This window comes from Ranitomeya variabilis, chromosome 2 (assembly GCF_051348905.1).
Source record: "Ranitomeya variabilis isolate aRanVar5 chromosome 2, aRanVar5.hap1, whole genome shotgun sequence".
NCBI classification, from domain to species: domain Eukaryota; kingdom Metazoa; phylum Chordata; class Amphibia; order Anura; family Dendrobatidae; genus Ranitomeya; species Ranitomeya variabilis.
The window spans coordinates 777942718-777957874 of record NC_135233.1 but is presented as its reverse complement, the minus strand read 5'-3'; the positions used below and the strand labels follow the sequence as shown (position 1 = coordinate 777957874).

The 15157-nt window shown below is 46.8% G+C and overlaps 1 protein-coding gene across 2 annotated transcripts in view; it reads right to left on the bottom strand.

The window, feature by feature from the left end:
- The window catches only part of SNX14 (sorting nexin 14), a 113190-nt gene that overhangs the window by 78247 nt on the left and 19786 nt on the right, over nt 1-15157 (bottom strand). For both annotated transcript variants that reach the window (XM_077289782.1, XM_077289783.1), the window contains exons 3-8: nt 12779-12855; nt 12620-12698; nt 11814-11857; nt 10931-11018; nt 7385-7469; nt 299-455 (exon numbers count right to left, since the gene is read on the bottom strand). In XM_077289782.1, coding sequence (XP_077145897.1) covers nt 299-455; nt 7385-7469; nt 10931-11018; nt 11814-11857; nt 12620-12698; nt 12779-12855 — 530 coding nt within the window. The remainder of the gene's footprint in view (nt 1-298; nt 456-7384; nt 7470-10930; nt 11019-11813; nt 11858-12619; nt 12699-12778; nt 12856-15157) is intronic.

The following is a 15157-nucleotide window of genomic DNA, read 5'->3' as shown; positions in this document are numbered from 1 at the left end:
ATTACATACATATCAATAGACACTAGATAGGGGAATATACAGACACTGGCAACTTGCTGGGGGTCTCAGGAGCTGAACCCATGAAAATTCCCCGGTCGCCTGAGCAGCTTACTTTAGAGAAGGGATAGCATTGATAAGACTACCGTTTACCGCCAAGTGGACTGACAATAAAGAGTACTAAAATATTGGCTTTTACAAACTACAAAATATCCCGCTGTACATCTAGGAAGATCTGATCATAACTAAAGCACAAACTGAAAGGAAGATGTTGTCACTTAGGACAAAACTGAAAACTCACCTGCTCTCTGTTGCTTTTGGTGGTAGAATAAATGGGAAAAGAAGCTCCGTAAGTTTTCGGAGGTAGCAAAGTTCATCCCTGCGACTTCTCAATGCAACATGAAGATCAGGTCCATATTCCTCGAGTGCGGCCTGCTGCAGAAACTCTGAGTTTTTTACTTATTGAAATTAAAAAAATGAAAAAAAAAAAGTATTAAAAAATGAACTATTTCAACCAATACCGTTTCCCCAACCATTACAGTATGTTACATTTGTAGTTTCAGCGCAACAGTTCTGAGGACATTGTCCCTCACAACACACCGTGTTATCAGCATCCTTCAATTATAATCCGTTGATAAATGTGAGCGAGACCTTGTTTAGCCATACCATACACAGTATACCAAAAGGACCATGCAAAATAAATGTACCTATCATACACATATTTGTGCTCGCTCACATAGGCACAGTGTTGTTTTCGGGGTTGATTATAAAGCAAGACCCTGCACCCATTCTATTTCTGCCTCCCTCCTATCAATCTAATAATAATACAACATATTCTGCAGCACTGTACAGTTCAGAGGGTTCATGTACAGACAATATCAGAACCATGTAGGCCTTGTTCTCCAAAATCTAAGTACCTGCCCCACATCAAGTCCTGAAATTGCATTACATCCCTATAGGTTCCCAGAACATGACACCTAACACATTCTGCCCAATCCATGGGCAGCATGAATCCGCCACTGGCTGTACAATGTCAGCCACGTAGGATTTACTCTGAAACGCTGCTGCACTGGGGACCGATCCGCACTGTACACTAGTCCTACAGGTACGTCCCCTTCAGCTTCTTCCTGCCCGCTGACAGTGACTGACATGTACGTGCGCGTATAGGCAGAGACCCGTCAGCCACTTTCACAGGAAAGGGAGAAACCGCCGGGGACCTGCCTGTACGACTAGTGTACAGTGCGGCTCAGTCCCCCCAGCTACTAAAAGTACGTTTTCTCTCGGAAACGCTGCTGCATGTCAGAGTCAAACATACCTGGCTGAGATATTACAGCCAGTGCCTGATACATGTGCTGCTGATCCTGGGCGGTCGTTTCTGCCTGGAACCCTGTGCACACTGCAATCTGCCTGACTGATGAAGGTCGTTGCAGGACCGAAATGTCTTCTTTACTTTTTATTGCCTGCACAATAAAATGTGTTTACAACATTTACCCGAGTGACAAGTTTTCTACAAGAGGAGACATGCTGCAGACTAATTGGGCAGCACGTATCAGCTGTCAGGTTCACTACGTTTCTGATGTGTTCATGAAATGCCCTAATCATGAAAGTAAAATAGGGATTTTTGTGTGTACTCACTGTAAAATCCTTTTCTCCGAGCCACTCACTGGGGGACACAGGACCATGGGTGTTATGCTGCTGTCACTAGGAGGCTGACACTAAGTTGAGACAAAAAAGAGTTAGCTCCTCCCCTGCAGTATACACCCTCATGCTGGCTTCCAGAGTCCCAGTTCAGTGCAAAAGCAGTAGGAGATTAATAACAGTACAATACCTAACATTAGAGTATAACATGTCAAAGAAAGTCAGGAACCAAAAAGGTAACAAGCCATAAGGCTAACAGGGTGGGTGCTGTGTCCCCCAATAAGTGGCTCGGAGAAAAGGATTTTACGGTGAGTACACACAAAAATCCCTATTTCTCCTTCGCCACATTGGGGGACACAGGACCATGGGACGTCCCAAAGCAGTCCCTGGGTGGGAAACAATACAACCAAGTAAACTCCGTGTACCAACTGACTATAAATGAGCGACGGACGTCTGCCAAGGGCCGCATCCGCAGAAGATTGAATGTGGACATTGTAGTGCTTTGAGAAAGTATGCAGGCTGGACCACGTTGCGGCCTTGCAAACCTGCTCCGCTGTTGCCTGATGCCGGATGGCCCAGGAAGCACCCAACGACCGAGTGGAGTGTGCTCTAATCCCCGCCGGGATAGGTCTGCCCCTGACCCGATAGGATTCTTGGGTAGCAGACCGAATCCATCTGGCTATCGTGGCCTTAGACACAGCTAAACCCTTTCTGTGACCCTCCGGGAGAACAACGAGGGAGTCTGATTTGCGGAAATGAGCAGTTCTGGAAATGTACCTCCTAAGGGCCCGAACCACATCCAGGGTATGAAGGGCCTTTTCGACCCTGTGTTTTGGCTGTGGGCAGAAGGAGGGAAGAATGATGTCCTCATTAAGGTGAAAAGATGAGACCACCTTAGGGAGAAAGGCCGGAGATGGGCGTAGAACTACCTTGTCCTGGTGGAAGGCAAGGAAAGGCGCCCGGCAGGATAAAGCGGCCAATTCTGAGACCCGTCTGATAGATATCACTGCTACAAGGAAGGCAACCTTCCAGGAGAGGACAGTTAGCGGGACGTCCTGCAGAGGCTCAAACGGAGGTTCCTGAAGAACGCTCAGAACCAAATTGAGATCCCAGGTCTCTAACGGCGTCCTGTAGGGGGGTACCACATGGGAGACCCCCTGAATGAAGGTCCTGACTTGCAGGTTGGCAGCGATCTTACGTTGAAACAATACGGACAAAGCTGAGATCTGACCTTTGAGGGAACTCAGCGCCAGGCCGGAATCCAAGCCGGACTGTAGGAAATCCAAAATGGAAGGGATTGAGAAAACGAGCGGAGGGCGACCTCGGAGCCTGCACCACGAGAAGAAGGTTTTCCAGGTGCGGTGATAGATGCAAGCGGAAGACGTTTTGCGAGCGCTTAGCATGGTGGGAATGACCTGCTGAGAGAAACCAGCTTGGGTTAGAATCCATGTTTCAACAGCCACGCCGTTAAACGTAGGGCCCCTGAGCTCTGGTGGAAGATCGGCCCTTGGCGAAGCAGATCTGGGTGGTCTGGTAACCGCCAGGGAACGTCGGATACGAGCTGGACGAGCTCCGCGTACCATGCGCGACGTGGCCAATCTGGGGCAACAAGGATGACCTGAACCCCCTCCGTCTTGATTTTTCGGATCACCTTCGGCAGTAAGGGAAGCGGAGGAAACACGTACGGGAGTTGGAACCGATGCCACGGGGATATCAGTGCGTCCACCCCGATGGCCTGGGGATCCCGAGAACGTGCTATGAAGTTGTGAACTTTGGCATTCAGTCTGGACGCCATCAGATCCACGTCCGGGGTTCCCCAGCGAAGGCAGTTTTGCCGGCGAACCTCTGGATGAAGTTCCCACTCCCCCGAGGCAAGACCCTGACGGCTGAGAAAATCCGCCGCCCAGTTCTCAACGCCTGGAATGTGCACCGCGGAAATGGTAGAGTGGTTGGCCTCGGCCCAACGAAGAATGTGGGAGACTTCCTGCATCGCCGCCCTGCTGCGGGTACCCCCTTGATGGTTTATATACACCACGGCTGTGACATTGTCCGATTGAACTCGAATTGGGTGACCCACAAGCAGGGGGTGAAAGCGTCTCAGAGCGAGTCTGATTGCTCGAATTTCCAGGATGTTTATAGGGAGCCTCGACTCCCGAATCGTCCAACGCCCCTGGGCAGAGTGGTGTAGGAATACCGCTCCCCATCCGAGGAGAAAAGACTTCCCCTGGAGGATAGATGAACCCAGAGTCCACCATGTGAGGGCTTGCCTGATCCGTGGGGACAGAGGGCATGGCCGATCGAGGGATAAGGGACTCCTGTCCCAGTTGTCCAGCAGAGCCTGTTGTAAGGGGCGGAGATGGAGTTGAGCGAAGGGGACAGCTTCTATTGCGGCCACCATTTTTCCCAGGATCTTCATGGCAAACCGGATGGACCGTGGATGAGGGTGACAGAGCGTCCGAGCTCCCTGGTGAAGGTCTTGGGCCTTGGACCGAGGAAGCAAGACCAGTCCCCTTGATGTGTCCAGGATCATGCCTAGGAATGAGATCCGTTGGGCAGGAATGGGAGAGGACTTGTCCGAATTGATTAACCAGCCCAGGGGCGAAAGAGAATCCAAGGTAATGTGGACGCTTGCTTCGCAGGCCTGATAAGATGGACCTTTTATGAGGAGGTCGTCCAAGTATGGCAACACGACCACTCCTCGAGAGTGAAGAATGGCCATGACGGCCGCCATGACTTTTGTAAATACCCTGGGTGCTGTGGCAAGACCGAAGGGTAAGGCTGTGAATTGAAAGTGGTCCTCCAGGATGGCGAAACGGAGAAACCTTTGATGTGGCGGGAAGATTGGGATATGAAGGTAAGCATCTTTAATGTCTTTTGATGCTAGGAACTCCCCTCTCTCCATCGAGGAGATGACCGATCGGAGAGATTCCATCCTGAAGTGCTGTACTTTTATGTACTTGTTTAGTAGCTTCAGGTCCAAAATGGGGCGTACCGTCCCGTCCTTTTTTGGCACGACGAAGAGGTTTGAGTAGAAACCTCCGAATCTCTCGTGTTCCGGAACCGGAACGATGACCCCGCTTTGGCGGAGGGATTCGATGGCGCAGTGAAGTGCGCGAGACTAAGCTCCCGAACTTGGGAGACGAGAGGGAAAAAAGCGTGCTGGAGGGGAGGCGGAGAATTCTATATTGTAGCCAGACGACACCAGATCCCTGACCCATTCGTCGTGGACGACGGAGAGCCAGACTTGCTGAAAAAGAAGCAGACGTCCGCCTACTTTGGAGGTGTCGACTGGAATAGTGTGAAGGGAATCTGGCAGGCCTGGACCCTCTGGTTCTGGGTTGCCTAGGCTTTCCTCGCCAGGACTGATTCGGCCTGAAATAAGGTCGAGAGTCTCTGTGTGAGCGTGCGGATCGTTCTGATCTGGAAGAGGGGGCAGAATTGGACCAGAATGGGCTACTGCAAAAGGGCCGAAAGCGAAAATACTGTTGTCGCTGAAAAGCAGCTTTGGACGTGTGTTGCGGGAGGAACTTGCTCTTTCCTCCTGTAGCGTTGGAAATAAGCTGGTCTAGGTTTTCTCCAAAAAGACACCCGCTCTGAAAAGGAAGGGAAATCAGAGACTTTTTTTGAGGCGGAATCTGCACACCACTCTCTGAGCCAGATAGCTCTCCTAATGGTGATGGCGTTCGAAGCCGCAGTTGCTGCACAGTCCGCAGCGTCGAGGGACGCATACATCACATAATCTCCAGCCATGTCAATTTGTTTGACCAGGTCCGCCACCTCAGACGGAAGTTCCTGTTCCTGAATGGATTTCGCGAGGGCATCTGCCCAGTAAACCATTGCCTTGGCAACCCAAGCCGCAGCGAAGGAGGGAGATAGAGAGGAACCTGAGGCTTCGTACACTGAGCGAGCTAGAGAATCTAGCTGGCGTTCCGTGGGATTCTTAATAGAAGCACCATCAGGAACGGATAAGAGAGTTTTGGTTGCCAAGCGCGAAACCGGAGGATCTACTAGTGGAGATTCCATCCAATCTTTAACAAGATCTGCGGAAAAGGGATACTTCGATTCCAAGGCCTTTTTGCCTGTAAAACGCTTATCCGGACGCTCCCTGTGTCGCCTGACTATATCCAGGAAATCTGGGTGAGAGGTGAACGTCTTATGGGAACGCTTGTTTCTTGTAAAGGAAACGGAATGGTCCGGAGCAGAATTAGAGTCATCGTCCACTTTTAGTGCATGATTGACTGCCTCGATGAGGGAGTCGACAGTAGACCTAAACTCCGGAGTATCCGGGTCTAAGGATGCATCAGACTCATATTCAGATTCGTGATCGCTATGGGCCCCTAGAGAGGGTGAGCGAGAAGTGGAGCTACCAGAGGCTGACTGGTGCGGTGAGTGCTCAGGGGAGGTAGTGCGGATCCGTTTTCTGGATGACCGTGCCTCCTTCTGGTGAGAGCGGCCCCTGCTGGCCGATGATTCCCCTGTTACGGAGGGATCTCTTAACCCAGGAAAAAGAGAGCCCCGCTCCCCAGAGGGGTCCTGAAGGGATTTAATCACTTTGGCTAGCGAATCCACGGACTGTGACAGTGACGCGACCCACTCAGGAGGATTAGATACACTGGGGTCGGTGGTGGCGGAGGGCTCCTGGGCACCTGGGGCATCGCAGGCTGGGCAGAGGGGGAAACTCTGAGGCCGAAGGAGTGGAGCCTGGCAGGTGGTACACGCAGTAAAAAAGGTAGAATGCACCTTGGTGGTCTTTCTGGTCCTTGACTGGGACATGGTGTACCCTAATGTAAGAGAAAATGCTCAGGGTCTGTAGGCTATGGATCAAGGGCGACGCTGCAAGGGAGAACCTAACGTGGTCTCCTTACCCGTGGTCCTGTGTCCCGCAGGGAGAGAGGAGCAGCGGCGGTGCAGGAGGAGCAACAGCCGGCGTTCAGAGCGCTGCACGTGGAGAAGCTGAAGCTGCGGCGTGCAGAGAGGAAAAAGATGGCCGCCGGGGGTTGAGAGGGTAATCTCGCAGAGAGCGAGAAGCGCCAGGACCGGGGGCGGAGCCGCAGAATGACGCAAAAACGGGGGCGGAGCCTATCAGATTCCGGCCTGTGCTAGGCCGCAGCCGGGGGCTAAATTTGCGGCTTCGGCCCGGCGCGCGGCCGCGGAGCGCCGGCCCCTAGGGGAGACCCTGAAAAAGAGTGAACGAGCCCTCCAGAACCGCTGGGACGACCGACCCCCCCCCCCCACATGTTATGGCACTTACCTCGAATAGAGGGGGAATGCAGAGAAGCTCGCTGCAGGTGAGCTGTGCCCGGGGTGATTAGGACGGTGCAGGGTTGGGGGAAGCCTCTATCCACCATCCCCATAAAAAGGGGGGTGGAGAGGAACCGTCCGCCTCCTTCCATCATCCGCTTTCTCAGTGGTGATGCAGTGGGGGCTGCACGGACGCCACAATGCAAGGTGCCTCTGAACAGCCGAGGAGAACCTGGTGGGCAGGGCAGAATGTCCGGCAATAAGGCCTGGCTGCAGAAGAGGGTACTGGAGGTGACACTCCAGTGCTCGTCTGATAAGGGAGGGGGGAGATACTGCAGGGGAGGAGCTAACTCTTTTTTGTCTCAACTTAGTGTCAGCCTCCTAGTGGCAGCAGCATAACACCCATGGTCCTGTGTCCACCAATGTGGCAAAGGAGAAAAGATAATAAAGACCAGAGGGTTGATTCGGAGATGTCAAATACGCTATAATATCCTGAAAGCCAATTTACCTTTCTGTCTGGCTTTTGAAATTATTTCAATATGCTTCATAGCAGCTTTTAATAGTTTTCTCGTTATAACAAATGGAATATCCACCTAGAAATGAGAAAACATTTAGGAAAGGCTATCCTGCTAAGAAAAATAGGTAAAAAAATATTTGGATGCATTTTAAATAGAAAGAAAGAAACAACTTCCTAATATGCTTCAATTATCAACGGTGGCACCTCAAGGACTGGCTTTAGGCTGGGTTCACATTGCGTTTACAGCAGCCCGTTCAACACATACGGTAACGTGCTGCTGTAAACACAAGTGCCGGTATGGCAGCACGCTAGCGCAGATAGAGCATCTGCTACCTCTATCTGCGCTAGCAGTGACAGACCCGGACGCTGCAGCCCGCGTCTCAGGGTCCGTCACTCAATGACGGCACATCCCTAGGCTAGCGATGCGTCCGACATAGGAATTAATGGCGGCCTTATCGAACTACGTTACACCGCGTTTATGCCGCGGTGTAACGTAGTCCGTCTAACGGACGCCCGTAACGCAGTGTGAACCCAGCCTTAGCCAACACAGGGAAGAGTGTGCAGTGTTGGCACGTAGCTAGTGCTGTGTTGTGGAGGGGGCTAGCTCAGTCTATCCCCTTTACACACAGCACTGCTGATGTGCCGACATAGGGAACTCTCTCCTCTCGGAATTCGTCATATCTTTTTATTTTGAAAACACATCTATCTGGACAACCCCCATAAAAATGCTCTTATGCCAGCAACAGCTGTTTTGTGGGAAACCATTTATTTTACAATACAATGTGCCGATATTGCAGAAAAACAACAACCCACAACTGTATGTGGGGTTTGTTTTTACAGCGTTCGCTGAGTGGAAAAAAATGACTTAGTAACCTGATTCATCAGGTCAGTAAGATTAAGGTGATGAAAAACTTGTCCAGTCTGGGTTTTGTGTAACTATTTTGGTTGCGACAAAAGTTAGGATTTTTTTTTTTTAAATAAAAACTGAGAGATTTGTGCTGCCATTTCCTGAAAAGTTTTCCATTTCCTGGTAAGCAGAGCTTAATAATGGCTTGCTTTCTGAGGGGCAAGCTGTTATTGCTATCATTTTGGAATAGATACGTTTTGATCATTAATTATTGCATTCTTTGCAGTTTTGCAAAAGACTGGAAAACAAAAAAGCTATTTTGGCCTTTTAATTTTTTTTTTCTTTACTGTGTTTATGGATTAGCTTAAAAAGGAGTGTCCATGACTTAAAGGGAACCTGTGAGCAGGATTGTGCACAGTAACGTACAGACAGTGTCAGGTTGGCGCGGTTATGCTGAATAAAATGATACCTTGGTTGATGAAATCCATCTTGTGGTTGTTTCTTAATCTTTATTTTCAGTTTTGTGTTAATGATATGCTCGTGTCCTAAGGCGGGGTTGGTGGGTGTGGTGCTCTGATTACATATTCAGAATGCAGACTGCTGACAGGTCACTGATTCCTCACTGACCCGCCCCCTAGTTTGCATAATGAATATACTAATGTATGTATTTGAAAAAAGCATGTCACTTCATCAAAATGGCGGCGCCTGAGCACTTTCTCTTATTGGTTAATGCCTATTATCTTTCTGTGTTTCAAAGAACAAAAAAATCACCATCACTATGGCGCCGTTGGGTGCACCTGAGAATTAGCATCTATCGCATTCCGATAGATGCTACTGCGCAAGCACCACCACCATTTTCTTGTAGTTTACATTTTTTTTTACTGCAGCAACAAAAAGCCAGCGGAGGTGCTTGCGCAGTAGCATCTATCTCGTACAGAGCTGGTGCTATTTTCTTGCAGTGTACATTTTTTAGGGCTGCAGCAACAAGGAGCCGGTGGCGGTCCTTGCGCAGCATCTATCGGAACGCAATAGATGCTAATGCGCAGGTGCACCCGACGGCGCCATATTGATGATAATTTTTTTTTCTTTGAAACACAGGAAGGTAATAGACACTAACCAATACAAGAAAGTGCGCAGGCGCCACCATTTTGATTAAGTGACATGCTTTTTTTCACCTGCAGGTACAGTGGTCTTCATCAGACCCCCTGATGTCAAATCAACCCACCAGCACTCCGCAACCATGAGGCAGAGGGGAAGACATGGGGCATGTGGAATGACGTGTGCCCCTAGACCACATAACTTAAATGCATCTGTCCGAGATCGATAGTGACATTTAAGATAACAGCAGAGACGGAGATCGGCTCCACCCAATCTTTGTTAAGCCATTATCTGCTGAGTATGGAGCAGGCTCAGGTTCTGAGCCCGCTCCATGCACCTTTTCCTGACTTGCAGCATATGGCTGATGTCAGGAAGGGTTTCAGGGTTGGCAATTTAAAATTTTTTACGAGTTTATGATTGTGACAATATCAAGATTGTTTAGGGGTTCATTACTTTTACCCAATAAAAACTACTTTTTCTAAATAACTATTATTTGTGCGGCCACATTCACAGAGCCATAACAATTTTTAATGATTTTTATGATTGATGTAGCTTTATAAAAGGGTTGTCAACTTTTAGAACCAAACCAAAAATGAACCCATTTAACCCCTTTACCTCCCAAGCCTGTTGTCACCTTCCTGACCAGGTCAAATTTTACAATTCTGACCACTGTCACTTTCTGTTGTAACAACTCTAGAACGCTTCAACAGGTCACAGTGATTCTGAGACTGTTTTTTCATGACTTATTGTAATTCATGACAGTGGTAAAATTTGTTTGATGATTGAACAGCCAATAACAGAGATTGTAGTTGCAGGGGTGCAGCACCACCCCACTCCTCCTGTTGACTGACTCCTTTCGGTGCCCTGCTGCTGCAGCGCCGCATTAAAGCTAGGGCGTATCCATACGTCCAAGAATGGTATGTCTTTACCAACCTGGAGGTATGGATACATCCAAGGGATGAATGACTGTCCCTGGGTCAAATGCCAGCTCTCCGCTGCTGCCGCAGTCTCTGCTTGTCTGCAGTGCTAATATTATGTCAACAGTGCTGCAGTCAATTACTGAGCTCAGAAGCTCTGACCATGACTCATATGACGTCAGTTACTGCAGCAATAGCGTCTTAAACATCAGGGTGGGTGGGTGACATTTGATTTGTTTATTAATAGCTAACAGCAAAATACATTTCAATCAGTAGGTCGTGGAATAATAATAATTTCCACAATTGGATGTGATTAAATAAAATGTTCCTGTGCTGAGATAATCCTATAAATGTGCCCCTGCTGTGTACTGTGTAATGGCTGTGTCTGACCGTACAGGGACGTGGTCTGATCATAGCACATCTCCTGGGCAGGAGAGGAAGCAACAGGGTATACTGACTGGACAGCATGGGGTCACAGCTGATTCTGGTTAGCCAATAAATGTATGACATGTAGAATGCTTTTGTCTTTTTGGACATGAAAGAATTTACGATTTTTCTGGCCAACACAGTACCACAATATAATTTTTGATTGTACATCATTATTATTTAATAGCACCATTAATCCATGACAAATGTAAAAATAAAATAATAGTAATAAAATTATCATGTGATCACCTTTTGTATTCTTCGCACAAGAACTGACGCAAAGAATCTCAACGTCAACCTCAGCTCATCTACGGAAGATTCATCTTCAGTTATGTGACTGTCATAAAATAAAACAAAAATACATTTATTACTATTGCAAAGAAATCCTTCACATGTGGAGAAAACAAATTGCATTTACCTTTAATAATGACCCATACACCTTTAAGCTGGCCTGAAATAAGAGGATAGCATCCAACAGGGGAAATGTCGAATCTGTCAGCTGAACACTATATCTGACACAATGCTGCCTCTGCCACGATTCATACTGGGACTGACCACAGCCGTTTAAGCACATACGTAGATGCGGCTGTTAATAGTGACATCGGCCCCTAGATGTTTAATAGTGTGGGGGTTCCCTTCTGAGATCACGAGTTAAATCACTAAAAAAAGTCAATTTTTTTTTTTTTACTTAAAGTTTCCTTAACCCCTTTCTGCCCGCATCAAAGCTGGGACATTTCAGCTGTTGTGAACAGCTGACATGTGCCCGCAATAGGCGCGGTCGGAATCGCGATCCGCCCTAGCCTATTAACTAGTTAAATGCTGCTGTCAAACTCTGACAGCAGCATTTAACAAGCGCTTTTGGCCATCCAGCCAGAGATACGCGCACTGCTGACTCCCGTCATGTGATTGGGGGTCAGCGGTGCGTCGGCATGACAATCAGAGGTCTCCATCTCTATGGTTGTTGATGCCAGACTGCTATGAGCCCCACCCTGTGGTCGGCGCTCATAGCAATGCTCTAATTCTACTACATAGGGGCAATCTAAGCATGTGACCCTTCTCTGAAAAAAGAAAAAATATAATGAAGTGAGCCACAGATTTATCAATTAGGCAATGATTTGGAATACCAACGTACCGATACCAGGGGTAAACAAAGTTTTCCAGTACGAGTTCAAACACCTATAAAGAAAATAATGCATGATAAGCCTTTGAACAGTCATAATCAGAACACTCGTTTCTCTGAATCCATGCACCTCCTAAAACACTGTAACTAGGCATAACAGTACTCAATGTATACCTTTTAGCTCAAAATACTAAAATATGAGTGTATATATATATATATGTTTTTGCCAAGACAACCCCCCAAAAGCTTAGTAATCATTATGAGTGCTTGCTGAGTTTTTGGCACTCAGGAATTTCTGCACCTATTATTTAAATTGGGTTACTTGCGGTTTTTCTTTGCGCTTTTGTGTGCTATTTTTTCTCCCATGTGTTTTTATTGGGGTTTTAACGCGGTTTTTTTGCCTCTTTTTAATGTGTCATGCTATAAAGCTGCTTTATATTTTATACTTTATTTTTATACTTTGATACTTCTTGTTTTTTTGGTTTGACAAAACATTTCCACAGCGGAAAAAGCCCTTAAAACACACACAGTTTTTTTTTTTGCAGATTTTACGCATCTAATGCAAGTCTAAGAGAAAAATCCGCAGAAAAAAAGTCAGAAGTTGACATGCTGTCCCTCTGAAACACGCACCGCAGGTCAGTTTACGATGAGTAAAATAAAAGCCCTGTGGGCGTGAGATTTCTATAAATCCCATCAACTGTACTGGAACTGTAAGACGCTATGTTTTCGCAGCAGCAAAACTGCGCAGCATCAAAAACGCACCAAAAGCTCAATGTAAGTACGTAGCCTAAGAGTATGCCCATAGAAAACAGGAATACCTCGGAGAGCGAAGCATCCACTTTGGAAGAAACCTTCAAGTCCAGCCATGGCTGATAGTTTTCCAGCTGCAGTGTTGGCCTGAAATACATTACAACCTTTACTCCTAGAAATACAATGAAGTATGGTGCAGCTCTAGTCTACATTAGGCTTGAACTTACCTATGCCTTTTGCACTTAACTTTGCCACACACTGCACAGCTATGGCCTTGTGGGAAAAGCTCTTGTATTTCTGCCTGCTACAGAGAAGAAATAGACCAGCTCTGTTATGTGAACAGTTACTATAGCTGTAGAACTACTAGTATACAAGCTGCAATGAGGAAGAAGCAGCACACTATAATGACATGGTAAGGTGACCACGGGATTTTTAAACCGTGATAGTCCATTAATGCCATTCTTGTCTATATGTCCTATTAGAATACTTAAAGGAAATTTATCACCAGGTTTTTGCTACCCCATCAGAGAGCAGCACAATGTGGTGGCAGACACCCTATTCTAGTGATTTATCACTTACCTTAGTGGTTGCTGAAAGTTTAATAAAATCACTATTTTATCTGCTGCAGGTCTAGAAGTTCTCTGAATGCTGACCTCTGTATAACGCCGCCCACACCACCGATTGGCAGCTTTCTGAATACACTCTGCATAGGCATAAAGCTGCCAATCAGTGGTGGGGGCGAGGTTGGACTACATGGCATCTAGTTTACTAGTCTACTAGTGATAATTTCCTGGTGATAAACAGTGATTTTATTAAAACTACAGCAAGTAGCCCAATAAGTCACACATTGCTGGAATCAGGGTCTCCGTTTCACATTACGTTGCATTATGCTGCTCTCAAGATTAAAACCTGGTGACAGATCCCCTTATTGACCAACGTGGTGGCAACAGCGGAGCATGGCTTCCGACATATATGCAAATGAACTTACCAAGCCCTGTTTGCCATACAGCAAAAAAAAAAAAACAAGTCTTATTTCATGTGATTTATGGAGGCCTACAATCCATGTAAGCCTCAGTGTATACCAATACAATTGCAAATGTTAAACCTTTTATTAGAAGTATATAGACTTTGGGAAATTACTTTCAATGCATACCTCCTACTGAAGGCTCAAATGCATTGAGAACAGAACCAAAGGGGGAAAGGCGGCTCCTGCACTGAAGATATCAGCGCCACCAGATATTAAACGTGCGTATATCTTTAGCAAAACCATTTGACTGCCAGCGGTTTCTAGAACCAGGTGTCACAACAAAAGCTGTCGAGTGACCTGGGACCAGGGGCTCCTTTCCTGGCCCTAGCACTAAGGGGCGCCCCCCAGGCTCACCCTGTTCCCTGGGATACTTCAGATGGCGAAGACGCCGGGGTCTCCGCCATTGCCTTATCTCCTAAGTTAGCCCTTCATCTGTCCCCTTCCCCCACCGAGGGAAGAGGGGAAGATACCGTGCACCACAGTACACCAACCCAACAAACAGGGCAACAAAGACAAGGGTAAACTGAAAACTACACACACAAAATATTCACTCATATACAACCCCTGGCAAAAATTATGGAATCACCAGCCATGGAGGATGTTCATTCAGTTGTTTAATTTTGTAGAAAAATAGCAGATCACAGACATGGCACAAAACTAAAGTCATTTCAAATGGCAACTTTCTGGCTTTAAGAAACACTAAAAGAAATTAAGAACAAAAAATGTGGGAGTCAGTAATGGTTACTTTTTTTAACCAAGCATAGGGAAAAAATTATGGAATCATGAAAAAAACAAACAAACAAAGAAACACTCCAAAACATCACTAGTATTTTGTTGCACCTTCTCTGGCTTTTACAACAGCTTGCAGTCTCTGAGGCATGGGCTTAATGAGTGTCACACAGTACTCTTCATCAATCTGGCTCCAACTTTCTCTGATTGCTGTTGCCAGATCAGCTTTGCAGGTTGGAGCCTTGTCATGGACCATTTTCTGCAACTTCCACCAAAGATTTTCAATTGGATTGAGATCCGGACTATTTGCAGGCCATGACATTGACCATGTGTGTCTTTTTTCAAGGAATATTTTCACAGTTTTTTGCTCTATGGCAGGATGCATTATCACCTTGAAAAATGATTTCATCATTCCCAAACATCCTTTCAATTGATGGGATAAGAAAAGTGTCCAAAATATCAACATGAACTTGTGCATTTATTGAAGATGTAATGACAGCCATCTCCCCAGTGCCTTTACCTGACATGCAGCCCCATATCATCAATGACTGTGAAAATTTGCATGTTCTCTTCAGGTAGTCATCTTTATAAAGCTCATTGGAACGGCACCAAACAAAAGTTCCAGCATCATCACCTTGCCCAATGCAGATTCGTGATTCATCACGGAATATGACTTTCACCCAGTCATCCACAGTCCACGATTGTTTTTCCTTAGCCCATTGTAACCTTGTTTTTTTCTGTTTAGGTGTTAATGATGGCTTTCGTTTAGCTTTTTTGTATGTAAATCCAATTTCCTTTATGCGGTTTCTTACAGTTTGGTCACAGACGTTGACTCCAGTTTCCTACCATT